The 17,207-nt window shown below is 52.0% G+C and overlaps 1 protein-coding gene across 3 annotated transcripts in view; it reads right to left on the bottom strand.

The window, feature by feature from the left end:
* The window catches only part of FLT4 (fms related receptor tyrosine kinase 4), a 46,883-nt gene that overhangs the window by 15,470 nt on the left and 14,206 nt on the right, over positions 1 to 17,207 (bottom strand). For all 3 annotated transcript variants that reach the window (XM_042881579.1, XM_042881580.1, XM_042881578.1), the window contains exons 2-12: positions 16,453 to 16,549; positions 11,293 to 11,567; positions 7,481 to 7,593; positions 6,455 to 6,617; positions 6,103 to 6,242; positions 5,294 to 5,462; positions 5,097 to 5,214; positions 4,504 to 4,655; positions 3,601 to 3,763; positions 2,182 to 2,326; positions 655 to 763 (exon numbers count right to left, since the gene is read on the bottom strand). In XM_042881579.1, the coding sequence (XP_042737513.1) occupies positions 655 to 763; positions 2,182 to 2,326; positions 3,601 to 3,763; positions 4,504 to 4,655; positions 5,097 to 5,214; positions 5,294 to 5,462; positions 6,103 to 6,242; positions 6,455 to 6,617; positions 7,481 to 7,593; positions 11,293 to 11,567; positions 16,453 to 16,549 (1,644 nt within the window). The remainder of the gene's footprint in view (positions 1 to 654; positions 764 to 2,181; positions 2,327 to 3,600; positions 3,764 to 4,503; positions 4,656 to 5,096; positions 5,215 to 5,293; positions 5,463 to 6,102; positions 6,243 to 6,454; positions 6,618 to 7,480; positions 7,594 to 11,292; positions 11,568 to 16,452; positions 16,550 to 17,207) is intronic.

Here is a 17,207-nt window from a genome sequence, read left to right on the forward strand (position 1 = left end):
CATGTGAGTGAGTTTTCTTGGCTCAGCTGCTAGGTACAATTAAATTGCCTCCTTGGGCTCAGCTCTCTGAGATCTCACTGTCCTAGGCCAGGGTAAATGAAAACCACCCTGGAGCCTGCAACATGAAAGCTGCGAGCAACCGACAGCTGCAGCTGAGCAAGGTGCTAAGAGCTGTGCTGAAGCCCCAGGGTCAAATTAAGACAGATCACAAGTGAAACAAGCCTAGGAGGTCTGAATGTGGCTGTTCTCAGCTCACTCTGCTGGGCTTCTACAAACCCAGCTTTCTCCCACCACCAAAATCCATCAGGGGCCGTACCAAGGGTTGGGGCCAGAAGGACCCTGCCTGGGAGTGGGGCTGGCAATGCCACTAGAGGATGCTCTTGGACCAGGCACGTCCCCAGCCCAGCATGCTGGCTGAGCCAGCAGGAACTTTCACAGGCACACCAGCTTATCTCCAGGTCTGTCTGCACTATTTGCCACCAGAACTTCAAGCTTTTGCCACTGAACAGAAATCTAGCCAGCCCTGCTTTCCTGATGGCTTCCTGGTCACTGTTTAAGGTGCGATGCATGAATGATGGCATCTGGCAGATCTAGGGGCTGTTTCAGGCAAAGAGCCCAGGTGACACTGGAAGAGGGGATGTCCCCAGTACTCACTTGTCACGTAGAAGTAGATCAACCGCTCATCTCGACCCACTTTGTTAGAGGCAATACATTTGTACATGGCTGAGACGTTGGCCTCCTGGATGGCCAGCTTGCTGACTGTCTGGTGGGAGAAGAGAGCGGCAGAAGAAGTTAGGAAGAGTGAGAGAGAAAAGTAGGCTTGGTGCTGCTCTTTGGCAGACAGCCCTGTGCAGTGAGACGACTGCTCCATGGGCTCGGATGACCTGCTAGCATTCCTTATACCCATTAGTGGAAATCAGACTCATGAAAGCATCCCGGATTTCACTACTTCATTCTATTATCTTCTCCCTTTAAATTCCAAGTGTACATAGACATGATCCTAAAAGCTTTCTCATCTCTCCTTCCAGCGAGACTTGTCTAAGACTGGGCACGCAGCCTGGTTGCTGCCCTGGGAGCACGGCTGCAAGAGATGCTGCCTCCAAAAGAAGCAGGAAAGGCAGCTGGGGAGCAAGGCTGCCCTCCTCCCGGCTCACACTGCACACACATGAGCTGCCAAGGGTGTTCCAAGCACTCCCCTTAGAGGAGATCTGCAGCTTGAACCCTGGGTTTCTTCTCCCTTCCAGTTAAATGGCAAGGTAATTACATGCAAAGATCCCTCTAATGAGGCAATGTTTAAAAATGCAAAAAAAAAATCGAACCCCTACAGGGAAACGACTTTGTCTTTACTATTCATCCCATACACTTCGGGATGCATTTCAATTCTAAGTGGCAATATATTAGCTCGTGTTAATCAGAAGGAACATTCATTCATTCAGTGCATATTCATTACAGCTGAAGTGACCTAATTACCAGCAGTTTTGAATGCTGCCTTTCCTGTTTCTTGTGGATATTCAATACAGCTGAATTGACCCTACTGGTGGTGCTTCTGTGTGCTGCCTTCCTGCCTTGGGGATTTTCTCTCCAATCTGTGCTGTTACATTTGTGCTGGGATTTCTGTTTGACATCATCCTGCACTGTACACACGGTGGCTCAATCTGCCCTTCATGGATAGAATAAAAACCAGAGGGAGATGATGAGAGAAGACAGTCAAAAAGGAGGAAAGGGAGAGAAAGCAGATCCCTGCCTTTCCTTTTGGCTGCTCGGGGAGGAGCAGCATCTGCCCCTGCCACCCCCTTGGCAGTGTGACGAACTTCTGGCTGTGCTGGGGAACGGGAAGTGCCTTTGGAGGTGTGTAGGAAAACAGGAAGTGACTTTCGGAAACGGGGGCCCATTTGTTTGTTCTGCATCCCTCTGCAAACAGCCAGTGCCCAGCACCAGCAGGAACAGGAACCGCAGTGCAGCGCAGGGCACAGACCTTGCAGCTACCAGAAAGAAACGGGCAATGAGCACCACTCAGCTGCCTGCAGGTCATGCAGCAACAAGAGAGGGATGTTCCTTGCGGTGCAATTTGTACCGGCTTTTCTGCACAATCACTCCCAGGCCGGTTGTGCTGCCCAACCCCAAATGGGATCCCTGTTTCCCGCTCCCTGCTCCGAGACAGGTTTGGGGCTATGGCCTCACCTTGTTCCGTCCCTCCACGAACTCCACCCAGGTGTCAATGCTCTCGATGGGGTTCACTGCGTCCTGCTGTGACACATCTTTCCAATCCTTGCACTCAGGCATGCGATCTCGCTGATGGCGCCTTGCTGCCCGGTGCCTGCTATTGCTAAGCCAGCAAGAGGAGAGAGATGGAGAGAGGGTCAGTTGGGAAGAAGGCAACAAAACTGGCTTTGTGTCTGAGAACTGATGCTCCTAGCCTCTGACTGCAAAAATTCTTGGGATTCCGGGTTATGTAGCACTAATGTGCTTTAGAAAGGTGGTCTGCAATCACTAATGAAGCAAACATGATCCATATATATCCATAAAACCGAAGCAGGAAACAGATACTGGTGCCCCCCAGCAGTGTCTTTGCCCCCAGGCCTATGTTTTCATTTACTATTAAAGATGGAAAAAAGAAGGAGTGAAAACTGTTTGTGTGTGGTATCCCCAAAGAACATGGTGGCACCTCTTTGGGGCTGATGATGGCAACTGGGGAGAAGAGCCCAAATCTGCCAAAGACCTGAGATGTTGCAGCTTGCAGGATGCTGCTGAAATGCAGGTGAAGCAGGGAGAAGGGAGAGCCCAAAATCCAGGGGGAAGCTGAACACCTTGCTCAGGGGTAAGGACACGTGCTGGCAGTGCCGGCAGAGCGCTTGGCAGAACGAGCACACTGGTGAGCTGTGTAAACAACAGGAAGCCAGAAAGAAGCCTCCTGCATCCTCTGGAGCTCTGCTAGGCAGAAACATAGTGGCCTTGGGAGACAGTAACCATAATTCATGGGCCTCTCTGCTTCCTGACAGGGCCATGGTGCACTCACATGCGATGGAGAGCACTTTGGTGTCCCAGGCTTGGCAACAGCCTATACAGGGCTGCAGGACCTGACTTCCTCCAGGCACCCTGATGTCCTCCACCCTGACTTCTCTGTCTCTGACTCCCCAGCATCCCTTTTCCCTCTTCCTGCAAGATCACAGCTAAAAAATGCCACTGCAGCCCTGCCTGCTGCTGCCCTACCTCCCAGGGCACAGGCAGCGGGCACGCACCCTTCCTGCCCATCCATCCTGCCTTCACAAACACTCTCCTGGCAAACTGCCCCAGCAGCTGGCAGGCAGCTGGAGCTTTCCCTGCATTCAGCAGCTCCTCCCCACATGCAGTAGCTCTGCTCCCTTCCCTCCCAGCATTTTTGTTTCCATCATCACCCACCAGAAGATGCTTTTGGAAAAAAAAAGCACAAGGATCTCTGGGCAGGAGCGAGCAGGGTGAGCCCCAGCTGCTGCCTCGGGGTCTCACCAAGGGGCACCCAAAACTGAGATGGGATCTGGGACACAGCCATGGTCATAAGGAGACCTCAGTGTCACACTGGCGGCCTGGCAGGACATGGGCACTGGGAGGGATGGCACTTACAGACTGCGTCGAGAGAACATCCGACAGGGCATCCATGGCCTCCACTGCCACTGGATCACCTCTGGTGCTGGGATTCCATAGACTGTGCAGGTGAGGGCCTGGGGGCTCCTCCGGGAGTAGATGCTTGGGGAAGAGGTTTCCTTCTCATGGATGCGTGGAGGAACTGCAAGCATCAGAATGACACTGTGAGTGGCTCTGGGCTTAGCTGCTGTGTCCCTAGGCCAGGCACAGCCCTCCCCAGGCTGTCTATAGTGACTGGGCACTACAGTGCTGCAGATCCCAGGGCAGCTCCTAGGGAGCTCAGGCCCACAGGGCAGGGCAGGTTATACTTAGGCAGATTCAAGTGATGACAATTTCTCCTTCCTCTGCTGGATATGGCTGTCTGGATGCTGCAGCCCCCAGTACAAGGTCACAGAGTCTGCTGGAGACAAATCCCCAAGCAGCAGTGTCCTTCTACTGCTTCTTGCGCTGGCACCTGACTTCTCCATGACAATGACCAGTTTCTGCCAGGGGAAAGCCATAGGGCACCCAGAGAACTGCTCCAGCCCCAGGCTTCATGTGTGCTGCAGCCACTCTGCTCATGAGTCTCCACCAGTTAGGATCACTCTCAGCAGCATCCTCAACAGCAGTTGGGAAACAGCCCCCTGAGCAAGGGTGTGTTCTGCTCAGAGCCGTGGAGGCAGGAACAAAACTTCAGTGTCCTGAGTTCCACTTCCATGGCACATTGCCCACACCACAACCAACTAGCCCTGCTGTAACCAGAGCATCCCTCAGCGTTAGGCTGAAGGATGTGATGTAGGTAGCAACTGCTTTAGGAAAGCACCAGGCACTTGGTCTCAGAGCAGCCCAAAGGCCGGGGCTGTAGGTTCAGTGCTCTCCCCCTGGCCCCAGCCCCTCCCTTACCATTGACAATTAACTGGAGGCTGATGTGCTTCTCCAGCCCCACCAGCCTGTTCCTCAGAACCAGCGTGTACGTCCCAGCATGATGCTCTGCCACATCCTTGATCTGCATTGAAGATTGAGATTGCTTGGGAATTAACTTCCCGTCCTTGTACCTGCAGGGAGGCAGAGAGAAAATGCAGCCACAGGGAGGAAGTGTCTCACCAAAGCACGGTCCTCTCTTCAGGGACCCCTGGGCTTTCCCCAGACCTGAGTTACAGGCCTGCACACTGCTGTGAGGATGTGAGGTTGGGAGTGTCATGGCTTTGCCCTGAGCAGGGTTTGTGTGCAAAGCTCCTAGCTAGCTCTGGTGGGAGTGCAGCACAATGCACCGTACAACCTGACCCTAACCAGACTTCCCCTCCTTCCCTTCCCTGCTGCTGAGCCATGGAGGAGCACCCCAGGAACATGGGCAGCCCTTCCATGGATGGGAGAACGTGACATCTGGGACAATCTTGGCCACAGAGGGACCTAGCAAGGAGGCTGGCCTGGTTTTCCTCCTTGGCCCGGGGAGGGAGGAGGAGAGAGGGCAGCTTGGGCCAAGAAAGGTGCGTTACCACTGGAAATCTGGTGGGGGGTAAGCCACAACTTTCACCGGCAATTTCACAGCTTCGTCTCCAGCAGTGGCTTCTATCACCGGCCCCTTCCGCCACTCCACGTTGATGAAGGGCTTTTCTGTAAACGAAGAGGTGAGTGCGCAGGGGAGCGCAAGGAGTCAGCCTGCGGTTCCACGAGGGAGCAGAAGGTGTCTTACCATGCACGATGACATCGGTGCTCTCCTCCAGCATCTGGGCGCCGTTGGTGGCAGTGCACGTGTACCTGCCCAGGTCCTGCTGGCTGACGTTGTGCAGGGTCAGGATGCTGGAGAGCTCTGTGTGTGTCTGCAGGGACCGGCGCTCAGATTCTATCACCGCTCGCTGCATCTGGTGGCACAGAACAGGGCATGAAAGGCATCAGAGGAATGGGGTTGTGTAGATGGGCTCCTCATATCTGCATTTCTTGCTGCCTCCTTCCAGAAAGGCATCTCCATAACTGACTGTGAAGGCAAGGAGCCTTGTGTGATGATCAACCAAAGCTGGGCTAAGAGTTTAGCACTGGTTTGCTTTGATCTCCGGTCCAGTCACTAGGTAGGAGCCCTAGGTATGCAAACACCATAATGTCTTCAGGGAACTCCAGTGTTTCATTGTTTGCAAGAGCCAGACTCTACCACAGAGGGAAAAAACAGAGGGAAGGGATCACTTTGCAGGCTCTTGGTAACTCAAGCTGCGAGGCTGGAACAGCTCCTTTCAAACCAAGGATGTTTGGTCTGTATTTGTACTGGTAGAAATGAAGCCAATGTTTGCCCAGAAGTTCCTCAGAGAAATAATGCTTAAGAAAGGGAGATGCTTTCTACTAGTAGAAGAGTCTCCTCTCTGCCTGCTTCCTGCTGCAGGAGAGAAAAGTGGAAAAGCTCTCTGAGATCGCCAGAGCACAGCGTGGTTAGGATCCTGAATCAGAGCCCTGTGTTGCTGCCAAGAAGAACAGTGAACGGGCAGGATGGGATGACTCAGAGGGCAGCAGTACCTGTTTGCCAGGGTACGTCCACTGGAAACGGACACCAGAGTTGAACTCGGCCCACACTGTGCAGTTCAAGACCAGCTTCTCTCCCACTAGCAGCTCCATGGCTTTCTTGGGGTACAGTTGGATGTCGTACAGTTCAATCCCTGATGCAGAGAGGCAAGAAAAAGACATTTCTGATCTATTAATTATTTGAAGCTGGGGTGTGGGTTTCAGAAAAGCAGAAAAGCGTGGAATCTGCACCTCCAACTGTGCGGTTACAGGAGATTTGGGTATAAACTGCTGCTGCTAAGGATACCTCAGCATGGCACACAGCTAGAGGACAGGGCCATAACTTCCTACTTCCCCAGACTTTCACCTGCTATGTGGATGATGAAGAAATTAGATTTGAAGACCTTCTTGTCGATGACAGTCTCACACTGGACAAACAAGGAATCTCTGATCAGCTGAGTGGGTACTTGCATCCCCTTCTTGTTGTCCCAGAAAATGGCTTTCCTGTCGGGGTGGATGAGGGAATTTTGCTGGAAAAAACAACATTTTCCCAAGTGAAATGAGGGGATAACAGCATTCCCACCCTTCATGCTGGCTAACACCTCTGTTTTGCAGGAAGAAACGATGCAGCATTATGCTATGCTGGCCTCCTGCTCTCTCCCCCAAGGGTTTGTCATCTAGGAATCGCAGCCCCCGCTATACCCCAAGCGGCTGTATCCTGCACTGCAAGCCTCCCCATCCGCAGAGCAGGCCAGAGACTTCCAGGAATGGAAAATGATAGTGATAGCTAAGGAAACTGATGCCGATGTCCCGAACATCAGCCTCACTGGGATGGGGTCTGACCTTGGGTAGTGTCCTTCCCGGGCAAGGGAAAGACCCCTGGCCCCCGGAGTGTCCCTGGAGGGCTTTGTACAATAGTAACACTCATCCTGGAAGGATGTATTTGCATTGTAAAAAAAAAAAAAAAAAAGAAAAAAAAGGCATAAGCAAGCTGATAATAGGTTGTTTTGAGTTGTATTTAGTCCTCAGCCCCAGAGCTGCAGCCTCCTTCCCCGTGGGGTTGCTTACTACCTAGGGGGTTTTCAGCTCACAGAGATCAGAGCAAGCAGGGGATGCTATGGGACAAAATCAAAGTTTTGTTTTGTTTCAGAGAGCCAGGGAAGAGGTGCAAAGCTGGCAGGAAACCTGCGGGGTCTGCCCAAGGGAACTGGACAACACAGCCTCAACCAGCAAATAAAACGAGGAAGCCAGTGGCTTATACTTTCCATGGAAAATGTATCTCATGCATTTTCCATTCCTGGCAGTGCCTGTACTTCTCCCACTCAGGCAATTACAAATGCACAACAAATGCAACGCGTGTTGGTCTGCAGCATCCCACTGGCACAACTCTCACCGAGATGAGCGTGACGTTGAGGTCTGGGATGGACACAAGGCACGGCACCCAAGTGTTCTCCTTCTTGCTGATGAGGAGCGTCTCTGGCTTGTTGATAAACGGCTGTTCGAAATCTAAGGAAGGGATTCAAAGAGAAGGACAACTAAACAGGAGCAAGAGGAGAAGTGGAAGGAACCACAAGAATAGAAGGCTTTCTGGCTTTCTTTAACACACTGTGAGCTTGCCAGAGGGAGTGGTGCTGGGCTGATCAGCCCCATCTATGATGTCCACAGCAGCAAACACACCCTGAATGCAAAGGGTGCGTCCCAGGTCGGCCAGCTCCTGCAACATTTGGGCAGTGCTGGAAACAACCTCCCCTTTCCCGGCCCCTTCAAGGCCTGGGTTTGAACCCTTTGCCAAACCATTGGGTCCCCTGCTGGGCTCCACGCCTGCCCAGCTGGTGCCAGTGCAGGAGCGGCGGCAGGCAGAGCGACCTTCCAGGGCAAGGAAGTGAGCTGCACTGCAATGGTATGCAGATGTCATCCTGCAGCCGGCCCAGCCGGCAGATAAACAGATGAGCTGAGATTTCCAGGACTGCCACTCCACTGCCTCCCAACTGCTGCAAGCACAAATATTGACAGGAAGAGCAAAACCACCCTGAAATGACTTAGTGAGGCCAGGGGTGGTACACTGTGCTCCTCCACGTGTAGCCAGCACCACAATGAAGTGCTGGCAGGACAGGCTGTCCTGTCCTGCTCAGCACATTGCCTGTGTCAAACCTGACAAACCCAATTGGGGTCCATTGTGGAAGGGATTCAGTGGCAGCACGCAGAGATCTACCATGGCTCTGAGCCACTGTGCCAGGCACCAAAATGATCATAGAACCACAGACTGGCTTGGGTTGGAGGGGATTTTTTCCCCTGCTAGACAATCCCTAAAACCAATCAACTAAAATGATTGCCCAAGATGCAAGTAGTAATGATCCCCATTTGGGGATCCCCATTGGGATCCTGCTGCTCCAATCACATTGGCCTCAACCCATTCCAACTCCGTGCTCACACTGTTAAGCACATAAGGACATTTAAACTTTTAATTAGAAAACTGTTGCTTCAGTCATAGTCACACTGCAAAGACCTACTCTAGAGTGAGTAGAATCACAGAAACACCAAGGTTGGAAAAGACCTACAAGATCATCCAGTCCAACCATCCACCTATCACCAATAGTTCTCACTAAACCATATCCCTCAACACAACATCCAAACCTTCCTTGAACACCTCCAGGCTCAGTGACTCCATCACTTTCCTGGGCAGCCCATTCCAGTGCCTGACCAGAGAAGTAGTATTTCCTAACGTCCAGCCTAAATATCCCCTGGCACAGCTTGAAGCCATTCCCTCTGGTCCTATCACCAGTTACAGCAGAGAAGAGGCCGACCCCCAGCTCACTACAACCTCCCTTCAGGTAGTTATAGAGAGCAAAAGGTGAAGTCTTTCCTTCTACAGCCTGGGGGAAAGAAGCCATGCATAGGAAATGTAATGGTGAGTCCTTCATGAAAAGATGGATGCCTAGAGGATTCTTATTTCCTGGAGTCCTGGCACAGGGCTTCTTAAATCAGAGGTTTGTTTCAAAGTGCGAACATGTTCCTCATTCCTTTCCCAAGCCCTGGGCACATGAGAGGGAGGAGACACACAACTGGCAGAGGTGAAAGACTATGAGGTCCCTTCCAAGCTCAGAGGGCAGCCAAGAATGCACTGATTTACTGGGCAGCCCCAGCTGCCAACGAGCTCGTGATTCATGCATTAACTCCCCTCTCGATCCCATCACATACTTTCTATAAGGCTGTCTTAATGGGTCAGATGGGAATAATTTAGTATCTCCTTCATTAATATATGCTAAGCCTGATGAGATGGGGGCTGTACGTGTCCTGTTTCACTCTGATGAGGCATTCTGTATGTTTACAGCACTATCTGTAGAGGTAACAAAATACACGCCAAACCAGACACGTGAGAAACGAGACACGTGTGAAGAGTTCACTCGAGAACTGAGCTGCAGGTAAAAAATACAGAAGAACCCATTTCTCAGCCAAAGTACAGATATTTTGTTTCTGGCAATTTCACCAAGCTCTTAAAATGACAAACGAGGCTGGTGGATAAATCTGTGGTCTGACCATGCTGTCTCCAAACATCCCTGACACTTACATCAGCCCTTCCAAACTCTCCGGGGACAGTTTCACATTGCAGCCCAGTTCAGCAGGAACAGGCAGGGTTTTATCTGGATGTCCTGCAGTGACCACAGTTACTGTGTTCCTGGGTTTTCCTCGACGTGTCCCTTCTCTTGCCTGGAAAGTCTGTCCAGGAGGATCTTGAGTTTTCCTGGCTGTTTGGTAGCCATAAGAGCACACAGCCTGATTGGAATGAGTATGAACACATCCTACGTAGCCATGTGCGAAGCAATGCTATGAGATGTTGGCTGGATTTGTTGCACACAAGCTGTACGCAGGCGCTGTGAGTCCCATGCACCCTGACAGCACGGGATTTATAGCCCCTAAGCTCCATCACACATGCACACTGCTGCTCTCTGCTAAACAGAACCATTACCGAGCGGTAGATGAGGCCAAAGGTGAGAAGAGGTGAACAAGGGGACAAAGTGGCATTTGCTGGATCTCACATCCTCACCTGACTGTTCCAGGAGGTTTGAAATCCAAAATTTTACAAAAGGAAATCCACATCCATAGACAAACCAGGCTCTTGCAGAAGCACACCTTGCATGTAAGCCTGTAAGGCTGTACTTTCAGCTGCATGCTTAAGCAGCTCTCTTGGCTTCTTCCTGATACAGGGCTCAAGAGCAACCGAATATCCCTGTCCAACTCACAGACGCCTCCTCCCAACATTCCTGAGATCCAGAGAAGCTCTGTTCTTCTCTAGGATGGGCAGCAGCGCCCACGTGAAGAGGAGGCAATTGCCCAGACAGACCCCAATTCCTGTCCAGCAGCTGCCCAGCTTTTTATGATTTGCCTCTACATTTTTCTCTGCACAGTTGCAGAGGTAAATTTGGCTTTGCCCTGGGACTTCTGAAAAATGCATCTTGTATGTCATGACCTGCCTGGCTCGTGACAACTGCACCAACTCTAAGAAATGGGGGCGGAAAGAGAAATAGCTTGGCCAACTGCTTCCAGGGGACAGCGCTCGTTTATCTTGCTGGATCCTGCTGCAGGCAGTGGGGGGACAGCACAGGGGGACCCTGGGGAACAGGGAAAGCAGAGAATGGGCCCCTGCAGCCCCTTGCTGCGCTGAGGTTGCGGCTCCAAGCTTGGCAGACAGCCCTTTCCCTCCAAAACACACCTCATAATGCTGCCCGCATGGCAGCCCCTGTGCAGACCGCATGTGGGGCTGAGGCTCTGAGGAGGCTGTGCACAGTGGGTCTGTGCTGCTGCTCCTCTGCTTTACGGACCATTATCGTTCCTTGCCCCGTTCTGCCTCTAGCATCTCTGAGAGTCTCCCCAGCTGCCCAGAAGCTAAATCCTGTGCTTTTTTTAGCGTCAGAGCATCTCTGAGACTCGGCTCTCGCTCCTTAAATTCCTACATTCCAGCCCTGCTGGAGCAATGCCCCCAGGCCAGGACATAATTGAATCCCAGGTGCTGCTGCCATCCCCCAGAAATGGACGGATATTGCTTCCTGCATGAGGAGCAGCCCTTGGTCCTTTCCCTAAGCCTGCAGCCCTGGGGGACAGGAAGGGGGTGTGGGGGGCATGTCGGGATCTTTAATCTGTCTGATTTTGTGCTGGTGCATGTAGTCCAGCCCCAAGCCCTCCCTCACCTCGCCGTACGGCTCTTACCTCTCACAAAGACATAGGAGCTGACCGCTGTGGTGCCCTCGATTTTGGCATCAATGTACTTGTAATAGCAGCGGTAGTAACCTGTGTCATTGGCCTGGCTCTCTGTCAGCACCAGCACTTTGCAGTAGGGCTTCGTGCCCGTCCCCTCGCAGTCCTCTTCACGGATTGCCCGGCCCCCACTGGGTGCTGCTGAGGCTGTGAATTCCATCTCCTTCTCCTTCCCACTTGGGTCCACCTTGCCCCCGGGCCACGACCACTCCAAGGGATGCTGGCCTCTGGAAATGGGCAAAAAGGAGAATTAGCTTTGGGGCAATTAGGGGATTTTACAGCCCACTGCTCCCCTCCCACGTACACGCATGGCCCTGCACATGTCCCAAATAGCCTCAGCTCTCAGGCTGGGGCATGGAGGAACAGCCCTCTTCCACAGAGGGAAACAGGTGCAAGGAGAAGGCAAGCAGCTTCCCTAATCACCCTGCAAGCAGAGGCCAGTCCCATTCCCCAGGTCACATCCTGGGCATGCCAGACTGTCAGATATCACTCCCTCCCATGACTTCGTCCTACTGCTGTTGATGCCAGGACAGGGAGCCATATAGGGTCCTGAGGGAAATAACCCATTTATTCTCTATTTCCCCTTGTTATTAAAGGAGTTCAGAGCTATTAAGAATGTACACGGACATGATGAGCTCCCCTGGCTCAGCACAGCTGCTGGCTGGGACCTGTGTGACGAACGGAGCGGGAAGGAGAAGGAGGGAAGGAGAACAGATTGGAGAGAAAACAAGAGAAAAGCAGGAAGGAGTCAGGGATAGAGAAGAAACCTCCAGCTCGAGCATGCAAGTGTGTATTTATATATAGCCAAGAATGCCCAGCATGGGAGGTGTATGCACACACACACACAGGCACCCTACCACAGCTTGCTCTGACTGCTCTTGCTTACTACTAACAAACCAGGCTTTTATGCCATGCTGGAAGTTTCCTTCCGTGAAATCAGAGCCCCTTTCAGAGCACAGCGCAAGTCCACACCTGAATGTTTGCCAGCGAAGCCAAAAGTCACTGAAAAATGTGCAAAAAAGAGATGGGAAGAAAGAAGACATCTCAAGAGACAGCTGGGGGGCAAAAATGGCTTTTTGTCAGCACTGTTTGTGCTATTAGGAGATACTTGGAGTCACCTCTTATGCCATTTGGAATAGGCAGATGGGGACAGGCAGCTCCTCAGCTTGGGGATCCTCAGAGCAGGGCTGGGGCAGATGCTTCTGAGCACAGCCAAATCACAGGTGTCACCACAGCGGGATCCTGACTGCAAGGCACAGCGTGGCCCTTGCTGCTGGAGCCATACGCCCTCTGCACCAGGCACAGAGCGGTATCTGGCCCCATGCAGAGCTGAAAGCTCCAACTCCCAACTGAGCAAAGGAGCCCCAAAGCCCTTCGTGTTTGCTCAGGCATTTTTGGCACTCGGTGTGCAGCAGGGGAATTGTACAAGTCTCCAGTGTTTCCTCTTTCTGTTTGTTTACCCGCTGGGATTTTCACGCATTATCAGACCCACTTGTTTTATTAACCATCAAGGCCAGCAGTAGCTGAGTGACACGTATTTATATAAACACAGATGGGCCAGTGCAAACAGCCCTGACAACCAGCCCGTGAGCTGAACTAAAACATTCCTTGCATCATTTGCTGCTTGACCAGACCCAGCGGGGACACAGAAGGTAAAGGCATTAATGTGAGTCCAAGTTGGTGTCTCTGGTGTGTAAAGAGGACCAGATGAAGGCAAGAACGAGGCCAGGCTCACCTGGATTTCTCTCTGAGGCTGCCCTGTGTGTCTGGGAAAAGGTCCAGGCACTTTGGGACTGCTCCCTCCCACCTATCTGTCATCTTTGAAGATTTGTTCCCAAGTTGTTTTCTTTCAGCTCTGTGATAACGTGTCTCTGGGCAACAGAGCCTGCTGATGCCAGCTGGAAACAGATGCACTGCAGGCTTCTCTGCAGCTGTTTTCCTAAATCTTTTCGGGACAGATGCTCTTCAAGGGAGCAGTTGCAATTGGCACTGCTTTTCTTCAATCCTCTTTGAAGCTCCCACATGCGGTATGACGGGCAAAGCTGGCTGTGGCTTCGGGCTGAGGTGGGATAAGGCAGATTCCCCCTCAGCAGCACAGAGGATGCTCACAGCAGTCGCACACCCGTAGGAAGAAGCAGCAGGTGTGGTACGTGTCCTGGACGCCGCCGCAGAGCCATGTGGCAGGGCACTGCCTTGTCCTCAGGCTTCTCCATCCCCGCTGCAGTGCTCATTTCCTCTGCAGGAGCCAAGAGGGCTCCGGGGTCAAATACTTCCTTTCTGCCAGAGTAGACTTTATGCATTTGCAAACATCTGTGAGTCAGCTCTATGAACAAGTCACTGGGCAGCAAAGGACACCCTCGCTCTTTCCTCTCTAAACACCACGGCTGAGAGATGCTCCCTCTCCCTCCAGGTACCCAGCACTTGTGGGGTGGGATGGGGCTGGCATGGCCAGGATCAGCTTGATCCCTCCATAAGTTTCTGCTGTCATGCAGCTGGCTCCTGCAGGCTCTGCTCCAACATTCATGAGTGGAAGGGCACAAGCTCTGCTTCTCCCCAGTGCAGGCTGACAAGAGCATGAATGCAGAGATTCACAATGTTTTTTTTCCTGCCTTCTCAGGATGGGAGCTAATAAAAGACATACTGTCCATCAGTCCCTTCACCCTGCTGTGCCACATGCCTCAATTAAAACATCACTGTGGCTTCCAGCCAGCCGTGGCACGATCTGTATTTGCTGGAATGCTTCTACACAGGTCCCCTGCACTGCCTGGATGAGTGCACTGTGTTAGGTGATGGGGGAAACTGCAGAGCCTCAGCACCCAGTGAGTCCTCGTGGGTGTGCTGTGTTTTCAGGCTTCTGTGAAGCATGCTCAGCTCCAGAAACATCCCATGGCCTGGCATGGGCTCCTGTCACTTCTGGGGCAAGGAGGAGAAGAAGAGGGGCTGCTAAGCTGCAAGTGTGGGAGATCCAGGCTGAGCTGTGAGGGAGCCTGAGAGCACAGCCAGCTGCGGGACTCTCACGCTCAGTGGGTGAAGCTGAAAAGGTCTGCAGGGAGCCTCATGCGGGGGGATTTGGGCTCAGTTTTCTGCTGCAGTGCTGCTTCGAGCAGGCCTGTGCTCCTGGCTCCAGGGCAGCTCGAAGAGCAGCCAGAGGACATTGCTCTCAAGGGAAGAACCAGGGTCAAACCAAAGCCACCTCCAACATGATGCTCAGCAAAGAATCTCTGGATCCGGGATTTGATTTTGTACTTGTTTCTGCCCTACCCTGCCCCATCACCCTCTCCTTTGCCTGTTCTCTTGGTGGTCTGCGTGTTTTTCCCTTCGGCTCCCATTAACACAAGCCAGGTCTTCCCAGGGTGGGCCATAGTCCAGAGAAGAGGTTGGAGTAGCAGCTGGGTGTAATTAGAGATCCAGGGACCAAGAAAGATTTACTTTTCATTCAAAAGTAGTAGTAGTGTCCCATAGGCAAAACCTTCTTCTCAAGGCGTGGGGCAGACACGGGCTTGAGATCTCACAGGGAGAAGGGGAACCTTGGAGCCATGCTGAGACTTGTCACCTGTGGGTGGTGTGAAGGATGCTGCACAACTCCAGAGGGGCACATTTTTTTCCCACTGTGATTCTCCTTCATACTAATTGACAGCTAGCAAGTGCACAAAGAAAGGGCAATCTCATCCTTCCCATCCAGGAAAAGAAAGGCTTTCCGCTTCATGGTGCTAAATAGGTCTGTTCATGCTTGACTGCAAAAGACACTTTCTTCAACCACACCTCCAACTTCAGAACGTCCTTTAGCCTTGGATCAATCTGCAGGAGACACAGGGCTGTGTCTGCAGTTCCCAGTCTCCCATTGGCTTCCCTGCCTGAAGCTGCTGCAAGAACACAGGTCTGCCTCACTGTGTGTGGTACTCACAGTCCATGTGGGAGGCTGTGGCCAAACGTGTCCAGGGTGACCTGGGAAAGCCTTGCTGGGTCTGCAGAGAGTCAGCACGGCAAGAGCCAGAATCTCCACGCTCTCCATGGCAGCTTGTGGCTGACCACAGCCCAGCCATGCATTTCCTACTGCCTAGCATACACCACGGCTCCTCAGGTCACTCTACGAACAAGCCCACAAACACTTGGCTTCCCATACCATGTGGAATCAGCTCAGTATGAGCATCAAGCAGCCTTGCTTCTGTCTCTATTCCCTGGCAGAGAACTGATCCACAAAGTAAGAGTAATGCCATCTGTTCCAGAGAAAGTTAAATATGTTTGTGACAAGACAAGAACACAATACAAGCCAAGTGTTTGTAGTAATTGCTTAGTGGTTATATATAACTCTGAGAAATACCCCTCTGAGGCCCATGCTGAATTTATACCCCTACTGAGCCCTAGCACTCAGATCCCAGGCATGGATCTGCTTTCAGCTGCTGGAGGGAAACTCCAGCTTGGCTTTTTTTTTCTCTCTCTAATGTGTTTCCCAAGATAAGGAGTAGTGATGAGAACATGTACAGTCAAATGCCCCAGCGTGGGACAAATCAGTTCAGACACAACACCTTCTCAGAGCCAGACTCCAAAATGACCAGCTCCTCTCTAGGAGTTATTGACCCAGCCTGGCTCGGGCTTCTCTTCCTTCACCCTCAAATGTGCAAAGCAGAGAATGAAATCCCAGCTTTATAGAAAAGCTGTCAGCTTCTCATAACCAACACCAAGCACAGCCCTGCCTTCTCCTATGGGCATTTCTCTATGCCCCCCAAATAATCTGCCAAATTTGGAAACCAGAACTACAACTCCAACAGCGTGATGAGGTGAGAACACACATCACAGGCAAGACCAGGAGAGTTAGGAAGCCAGTTCCCCCGAAAAACTTACAAGGAAGCTATCAGATCGTGCAAGTGTTTGCCTTCCTTCTGCCTGCAGGACTCCAGTAGAGGCTAACACCTCCTCCTTTGAGAGGCTTCCAGCTTCTTTTTCAATTAATTGATTAGATTAATTCACACTTGGTTCATGTAGCAGATTTCTAATAAGCCACGGTTATCTACAGGCATGCTGCAGCTAAGATCCCCCTGACAGGCTCTCCTTGCCGGGTTCTTACCAGCTGTGAGTGGTCTATAGGCAGAGCTGTGCCTGCCTGCACTGTACCTGCAGGTGATGGTCAGCGTGTCCTTGGCGTTGATGATGTGTTCTTCCTCAGTGATACTCAGAGTAGGAGGGGTCATAGAATAGCTGCTCACCAGATCTGTGGAGAGAAAGGAGAGAGGGTGTGATGCAGACATCTGCCAGTGCAGACCCACTGGTGTGGGCAGCAGCTGGGCATCATGAGCCTGGACTGGAACAAAGCCTCTTGAAGCAAACATCTCATCTTACAATCGTTAAGGTCAGAAAAAAAACCTAAAATAATATAGTCCAACCATCAGCCCATCATCACCATGACCACTAACCACGTCCTCACTGCCACACCAATGCCAGAAAAAGAATGAAAGATCAGAAATCAGGGCATCGAGGTGTTCTTTACCAGATGACTTTGGCTGAGCTCACCTGCAGCACTGATAAACGGTATATGCTAATCAGAGCTGTATCAAAGCACTCAAGGCTACAAAAATCCACCCGCAAAGGGATCACAAGTGCTCTTGGATTTGCACAGAAGCTCTCAGGGGTCAGCAGGCCCCTCTGCCTTTGTGTACAGACAGTCACATGAAGCGGACTGACCCTTTGGGGATGACAGCAGCGCCCTTCCCTTAGCGCCACGGGGGACAAGAATTCCAGGAGTGAAACTATCCAGGCTCAGAGGAGATGCAGATCAACACATTATCACACACTTCTCCCAGCTTTTGTCTAGGAGAGTCCCACTCCTGGTGGGCTCACGTCTCCGGCACGCAGTGCAGGGCACGCACCGT

This window comes from Lagopus leucura, unplaced genomic scaffold (genome assembly GCF_019238085.1).
Source record: "Lagopus leucura isolate 7727_CA_CO unplaced genomic scaffold, USGS_WTPT01 Super-Scaffold_100030, whole genome shotgun sequence".
Taxonomy (NCBI): Eukaryota; Metazoa; Chordata; class Aves; order Galliformes; family Phasianidae; genus Lagopus; species Lagopus leucura.